At 40.3% G+C, this 8,089-nt stretch overlaps 1 protein-coding gene across 1 annotated transcript; it reads right to left on the bottom strand.

Moving 5' to 3' along the window:
* Positions 1-2,606: 2,606 nt before the first annotated feature.
* On the bottom strand, positions 2,607-3,521 carry LOC130864296 (taste receptor type 2 member 134-like). The gene has a single exon (XM_057754472.1). It carries the CDS (start codon positions 3,498-3,500, stop codon positions 2,607-2,609), a length of 894 nt encoding a protein of 297 aa, XP_057610455.1. The 5' UTR covers positions 3,501-3,521.
* Positions 3,522-8,089: the final 4,568 nt, after the last annotated feature.

Here is an 8,089-nt window from a genome sequence, read left to right on the forward strand (position 1 = left end):
TTCCTACAAAAATAAGAGTATATGGATAAACATGATGAAACCTTAATGTCTTAAGGAAGATATATCAAAACATACTTGGAAGAATGATAGTTTATAGCCAATCAGAGGCAGGTGATTTAGAAATGCCTTGGTGTGTTGGGGGTTAGGTTGGGAGCCGACAATAAAAGCTCTTCCTGAGTACCCAGGAAACTTATAAATCAAGTTTGAAATGAAAATAAAATATATTGATAAATATATATAATTTCTCAAAAAAAAAAACCCCAAAAAACATACTCTCAAACACCATTTTAAAAGAGCAGGTGGGAGCCGGTTAGATAGGCACCTGCCACCAAGCCTGATGATTTGGTAGTGAAAGACTGGGTTTTACCACAACAAAAAATTAAGGAAATAAAAACCAACAAAATTGTCAAATAATGAGGCCCAGGGAACATGAGACTCAGCATAAAAGAGAAATGATAATCCCAGGGTTACTGCTGAGGGGAGTTTCCAGAACCACAGCCCTGCAAAGGCCCCACATTGCTGTCAGTCCTGATTTGAATGGAGGACTACAGTCTGCAGAAACCAGCTTGAAGGAAACCTGAGGCAGTACTGCCAATGTGTTTCCGTCAGTGTTCAGCTTATTTGTGTGAAGTTGTCCAAATAGTCCCTTGTTTTCTTTTTACTATTTCTGAAATGAAGAGATTTTACCTCTCCCACGCTTGCAGTGGACAGTTTGCCCCCTACCACCCGTCAATGCATCTAAAGAATAATCAATCTTACCAGTTTTGGTTTATTTATCTTGTCTTCTGTTTTTCAGCACCCTGCTTTGTTGGTTTCACTTTGGCTTTTGTTAATTGCATTTTTTTCTGATGTTTCTGCCTTTCTATTGCTCCCCTATTTCTACTTTGCTGAGGTGAATCTGATTTGAGTCCTTTCTTTGAACAGGCATACTCACTGTTGGTTAATTCCGGTAGCATCTCACGGTCGTAGCATCCATACACTTGAAAATGCTTCCTTTTCGTTTTCACTCAGCTTACATTTTCTAGATTCCGTTTTGACTCCCCTGATCATGTTACCTAAAATCTAAGCCTCCAATCATTTTCTAGGTATTTTCCTGCTATAGATCCCTACTTTCATCCGATTGTGACTAGAAAACAAACCCTTAATCTTATTGAGACTTATTTTGAAGCCAGAAGAGGATCCATTTTGTTAAGTATTTCACGTACACACAGCAAATGGATGCATTCTGAGGTTGGAAGAGCTTTCCATAGGTGTGAGTTAAGTCTGGCTGGCTGACTGAATTATTCCACCCTTTTATTTTATTACGGATTCTGGCTTACTTGTAAAACCAGTTCTCGAGGAAAGAGTGTTAATGGCTGACTGTAATTTCACCTTATTTTTCCTATTAATCTATCCACTCTGTGATGTTTTGAAATCGTTATTAAGTGCATACATCTAAGATCCCATTCTTTGACATATTGGTCCCTTATGATATTGTGACAGGAAACTGACTTTCTTTGGTCATGTTCCTTGTTTTGAAAAATAGCTTAATAAGAGCATGATAATTTTAATGTTCTTCTTTTATAGCAGCCTGGATGTCCAAGACATTGCCATGTTCATATTTATTAGTAATTATACACATATCTCACTTTGATATATTATATAAACTACAAATACACAGAAAACTGGAAATTTATAGGAGAAGATAAAATCATATAAGAATAGAGACTCCTACATATATATATTTTCTTCTTCCAGTGGACCACCGGGAACAAATTCCAGTCTGGTGATGACAAGCCTAGGCAACACCATGTAGGTGTTTCTTCCAGGGTGGACAGATAAGAAGAGCAGGGCTATTAAAATGAAGAATTGTTGAGGATTTCCTTTGCTTTCATCTGTCTTCTGTTGGACCAAATTTGACATTCACATATCATACAACCCCATTTAATTCAACTTGAGCATTCACACAAAACCACTGATAGGATCCATAATGGGGCAAAACTGAAACGTATCCGCAGCTTTGTATAAGATTAAGTCCATGATGGAATTTAGTCCTAAGTGATGCATAACAAAAAAATGGCAGCGACTGACAGGAAAAGTGAAGTAGGGAGTAACAAGGATGAAGGAGCTGGGAAGTGCCTGTTCTCTGGTGGCAAAAGAACATGGGGTAGAAGGTAAGTGGCTAGAAGCTGTACCATAGAGACTGATCTGAAACCAAAGCAGGAGTGAGGAGCTTGGCTGAGTGTCCCAGAACAACAGCGCTGAGGAATCTATAACCAGACTTTAATTTGCTCAGAGAGCCAACTGACAGTGATCACAGTTATTCATACATAAGGGTAGACCAATACTTTAAATTCTCAAAGAATATTGTTTAAAGACCATGAGAGAGAGACCCATGAGCAATGAGAATGTCAACGTGACCCATACCAGAGAACAAATAGGAGCAGCCAGAGAAACAGAGAAATGTGGGGAAAGAAATAGCAAAGCATGGAAGAGTTGGGGTTGAATAAACAGGGAGAGCACTGAGCCCCTATGAATTCCTGCTGTGGGAGGCGCTACTCATTGGAGAACAGGTTGTTGATACTGATAACTGGAGAGTGGCGCCCTTGTCCAGGGCCCTTCGTGTCTTACGAGCCAGCAACACAAAGGCTGGAGAACTTCATCTTGAGGGCCCTTCTCATCTTGGGGCTGCTGAGCATCAGAATGGTGGAATGCAGGGAGATGCCTGTGTAGGTGATCACTTCCCAGGCCCAGCGCCAGGAACTGTAGATAGTTATGACTTGGGTGGTAGAAATCGACAGGAGCAGGACATAGGACGTATAGAAAATGAGGAAGAAGGCAAGGGACTTCAGAGCCGTGGTGTGAGCCTGTGTGCTGTGATCATGAGGTCTGGATCTGTGGTGCCTCATCTGTTTCAAATGCCAGTAGAGTGAGAGCATGAGCAAGATGATGGACAGCAGAAACAGGAAGAACGGAGTGCCGCTCATCAGCATTGCATGATAGCGATAATAATACTGATAGAACATTCTTACTCTATAATTGAATGTGCAGTTTTCACGGACTGTCATCTGAAAGGCAATTGTCCTTCTAGTGATTGTGGAGATGGCTGACAGGCCGCCAAGGATCAAGGATCCCAGCAGCAACCTGGGCACTGACCGAGAAATTCTCCATTTCATCCAGAAGAAGATGGGGTGGGAGAAAGCAGAGATCTTCACACAGTAGAAGACAGCAAGCCAGGTGGTAAGCCAGCAAGTGGTGGTGTTGGTGAAGTCCCAGAGGGTCCCAAAATAGTAATTTTTGCTGCTGAACATGAAGTTCAGGAAGTTGTTTAGGATCGCTAGTCCATGCAGACAGACCCTGAAGGCAGCTAGCCAGGCCACAATCATGTCACCTGCAGGGAGTGCCTGGCTCCGTACCCACTCCCTGCCCAGCACAACGACCATGAAGCCATTTTGCAGCATGGCAGCTAGAGACTGCACACAGAAGATGACTACAAAAATGACTGTAGGTGAGAAAGTCATCCTCTCTGGGGAGCATTCGCTTAGACTGGCTCTCACGGTCAAGCCCCGGGACGCAGACACAGAGAAAGCAGCATCTTCAGCCAAATGACTTGCCCGAAACCTCTTCCTGGATTCATGCAAAAGCCCAGCCACCCGCGAGGCCGTGTTTACCAGGAGTGGGAACGAGGACACCTGCTAACCCCACTGGCTTGGAAATCACTCCCAGGTCATTGACACCTGTGTCTATTTGCAGATGCTGAATTTGCCTGCTCTTCATCAGAGTCAGGTGCAGGGAAATATGAGCAGGATCCAAGGATGATTCAGCACACCAACACATTGCACATGGCTACTGCTTCTCATTTTTAGTGTTATAACGAAGAGTGTATATTTATCATGCATGTTAGTGGGTTTCCCTGTGACATGTAGATGCATGCATTTATATTGCTTTGACTACATCACTCCTGACTAACTCCCGGTCGCTTTACCTTTCTCTAGTAACTCATCTACCGCTTCCAACTCAGGCTGTTTTTAACTTTTATTTTAGCTGACCTGTGTAGTGGAATTTCAATTGTATTTTAATAAATAAAGACTGCCAAAAAAAAAAAAAAAAGACTGCCTGTTGAAGAGCTGAGACTAAAACAATCCCACTGGTCAGCCTTACAGACCAGATTACGGTAACACACACCTTTAATCTCAGTAGCCATAATGACACACACCTTTAATTCTGTAGCCACACTAGTTGCCATAGAAACTGGGCGGTGCATGCTTTTAATGACGGGGGGTGCACGCCTTTAATCTAAGCCCTAGAGAGGATTATAAAATGGTAGGAAACAGCTCTCAGACACAGTCTCCTTCTGAGATTCCTGGAGACAGAATCAGCCTTGCAGACAGGTTGAGGTAAGAGCCAGTGGATGGCTGCTTTGCTTTTCGGATTTTCAGGTTGAACCTCAATTTCTGACCCTGAGCTTTTATTAATCATGCATCATACCTGTTTGAGAGAAAATATGCTTGGCTTTCTATGCCTTGGTTATTTTACTGTACGTGATTTCTTATCTATCCCATTTCCCCACAAATGGCACCATGGGAACACTTCATTTTGTTATAATGGTTCACTTTCTCTCTGTGTGTTTGTAATTATATCGCTCTGTCTGTCTGTCTCTGTGTGTCCATCTATCATCTCTCTATATATCTATCTTTATATACTTATCTACATAATATTTCTCATATCTGTTTATCTATAAATGAACACAGGAATATTTCAAAGCTCAGATATCATAAATTATGCTGGAATAAATGGATATTTAAAGATCTCTTACCTATGCCGACTTTATTTCTTTTGGATATAATCCAGGAGTGGGCTAGCTTGATCATGTGTTAGTCCTATGTTTAGTTTTTGGAGGAGTCACTACGCTGATTTTCATAGTGGCTGGGCTAATTTGCATGCTTACCCTCCAGGTACGTGGCTTCCTTTTAGTCCACACCCTAGCTGGCTTTTCATTGTTGTTTGCTTTATTTTGGTAGCCATTGTGATTAGGGTGAGATGGACTCTCAGTGATGTTTTGATTGACATCTGATTCTCACTCTGGATAACTAAATACATTTTCATTTTATTTCAGTGGCTACATCGAGCCATACAGTGCAGAGCTTTCCTTACCGTTGTCTTCATTTCAATGTCACTGAGTTAACATGTAGTACAATAAGCATAAAATTATACGTTTTTCTCCTTTTCTAATTCTTATGGAGTGGCATATATTTTACTTCCATATATGTTGAAAATCCCATAAGTCTTAATTATTTTCCCCCTGTGCAAACTCAGCAAGTCCCTTCATAAAGTGGGCACAACTAATCCAGGTGGGCAGGAGTCAGCAAAGTCTGTAGATCCCCTTACTGTTTTGATGACTTTCTGTGTTAATCTTCTCATTTTCCACTATCTTTGCAGTGCTTTCTGCAAGAAAATACTCGGCGTGGCTATAATTTTTGCTTTAAGCCGTCAGGGATATTATAGTGATTTGAATAATAAAATTGGCATTGCTATGATAGTCACACTTGCCACATGCTTAGTTTCCTTGTTTAGAATCAAGTTTCTTTCCAGTATTACCTTTTGTATACAAGTCATATATATATATATAAAGATGGAAGAGTAGCCATGTCAGCTAAAGCATGTCAATTAATGTGGAATGAATATTACTATCAAACTATAAAAATAAAAATATTAACTGACTGTAATGGTGCTTGAAGCATCCCAAATACAGTGATAAAGTAGATTAACTGCATCAACACCACATCTAAAGGTGTATGGATTTTAAACATAAGAAAAATTGTTCTGAAAAGCTATGGGGAAGAAATGGCCTTTTAAACAAAACCTATTAGTACAGTTGGCATCTATATGAGGAACTAAAATGACTTCATGCTCAAAAGTGAATTATAAAGTTATATTTGTAGGTGGAAGGTGCAATAGGAGTGAAAGGGGAATGCATTTAGAATTTCAAAGCAGAGAAATATTCATTTTTTATAGTTTACTTTTATTTCATGTGTATTCATGTTTTACCTGCATGGATGTCTGTGTGAAGGAGTTCAATCTCCCGAAACTTGAGTTACAGGCCGTTATGAGCTGCCATGTGGTGTGCTGGGAATAGAACCTGGGTACTCCAGAAGACCAGTCAGTGCTCTTAACCACTGAGCTATTTCTCCAGCCCCAGCAAAATCTTTCTTAAGACTGAAAGAAAGTGTAAAAAAAAAAAGCACCAACCATAAAAGAAAAATAATGTATTATAAAAATAGTTTACTCAAAGATGCTATGACGAAAGCAAAATACAAGACACGCAGTGGACAAACCAGACAGGTATGGCTAATAAGGATACAGGAAAAATTCATGCAGAGCATTAGAATGAAACAGAGAATACAAAGAAAACCAGGCAAAAATCATAAACAATAAATTCAGGAAGGAAAGAAAAAGTTTAAAAAGCCCATTAAATATGTGCCAAGAGCTTGATCCTTTTGACAGCTCAACAAGAATGAATTATTGCCACTGGAGATACCATGTCACACACAGAGAATAACACAGTTTATTCTCTCTCTCTCTGTCTCTCTGTCTCTCTCTCTGTCTCTCTCTCTGTCTCTGTCTCTGTCTCTCTCTCTCTCTCTCTCTCTCTCTCTCTCTCTGTGTGTGTGTGTGTGTGAAAGAGAGGAGAAGGGAGGAAGGGAGGGAAAAAAGAGGAGGGTGGTTAATATCTAATATCTGGAAAGGTGTGTAGTACTGGAAAGATGTAGCCTTTTGAAGCCAAAGGAAATCCATACAGCTGTATTTTAAAGCAGTTTAGCACTGTCAGCTAAACTGTAGACACACACAAACAGGCTAAACTATATTTTATTTTTTAAGATAAACAATTGAATGCAAAGCAAAACATGAAAGTAAGTTACAGGAATAGACATGCTGACTGAGGTTTCTGTCCCATCTGGTCTCACAGCCGTTAAGTCCCAAAGAAACACACAGAGGTCTACATTATTTATAAACTGGTTGGCCTATTAGCTCAGGTTTCTTATTAACTCTTGTAACTTATATTAGCCCACAATTCTTGTCTGTGTTAGGCTTGTTTTTTTTTTTTTGTTTTTGTTTTTGTTTTGTTTTGTTTTGTTTTGCTTTTTTGGCAAGGCAGCCACATCTTGCTTGTTCTGTGTCTGGCTTCCTCTCTGTCTGGGTGATGACTGCAAACTGAATCTTTTCACTTCCCAGAATTCTCCTGTTCTCCTTACTTCCTGCCTGGTTGTCCCACCTATACTTCCTGCCTGACTACTGGCCAATCAGCGTTTATTTAAAATACAAGTGACAGGGCACAGACCATTGTCCCATAGCATAGACAATCTGTGAACTGAGAAGGGAATTGGCCTGAAGGGATTAGCCTTTTTAATTGAGTTGAATCCATGTCTCTTGCTTTTCCCGTTATGTGCATGTGTTTTACAAATATTTGCATAAAAATAGTATACAATCAGTAAACAAAGGTGGTAATTAATGATTAAAATATGTGTTTATATAAGAAAAATATACAGCTAAACACAGTGAGGTTCAATTGTGAAAACATTTTCATCATGATACAATCACAATGGTTTGGTAAAATGTGTGATGCATTGACTTTGAGGCCACAGGAGTCACCACTTGAGGAAAGGCTGCCAGAGAATTACATTTTCTTTTCCCAACAAGAAAACAACGCAGGTGCCTAACACTGAAATAGAAATGATAACACAGCCCCGGGTTATAAACTTAGAGGGTGATAAAACATGGCTAGGGAATAGGAAGTTGAATGTTCTTGAGAAACAAGACTTGGAAAAAGGAAGCAAAGGGGTTCCCCCCACCTCGGTAGAACTGGTAGTTAGGTTTAAATAAATGTTATTAGCAGCATATATGCTTTATTAAGTAACACTAAAAAAATAAAGATGATGGGGACTGGAGACAGATGGCTTAGTGATTAAGAGCACTGGCTGTCCTCGCAGAGGACCCCGACTCTACTCCTAGTAACCCCATGGTGGCTCCCAGGCATCTGTAACTACAGTTCGAGGGGATCTGATGGCCTCTCCTTGCCTCTGAGGGCAACAGGCATGGTTCACAGACATCC

This window comes from Chionomys nivalis, chromosome 22 (assembly GCF_950005125.1).
Source record: "Chionomys nivalis chromosome 22, mChiNiv1.1, whole genome shotgun sequence".
Taxonomy (NCBI): domain Eukaryota; kingdom Metazoa; phylum Chordata; class Mammalia; order Rodentia; family Cricetidae; genus Chionomys; species Chionomys nivalis.

Excerpts from the sequence above, each read along its gene's own strand:
- LOC130864296 (XM_057754472.1), bottom strand. The coding sequence starts at position 3,500 with ATGACTTTCTCACCTACAGTCATTTTTGTAGTCATCTTCTGTGTGCAG.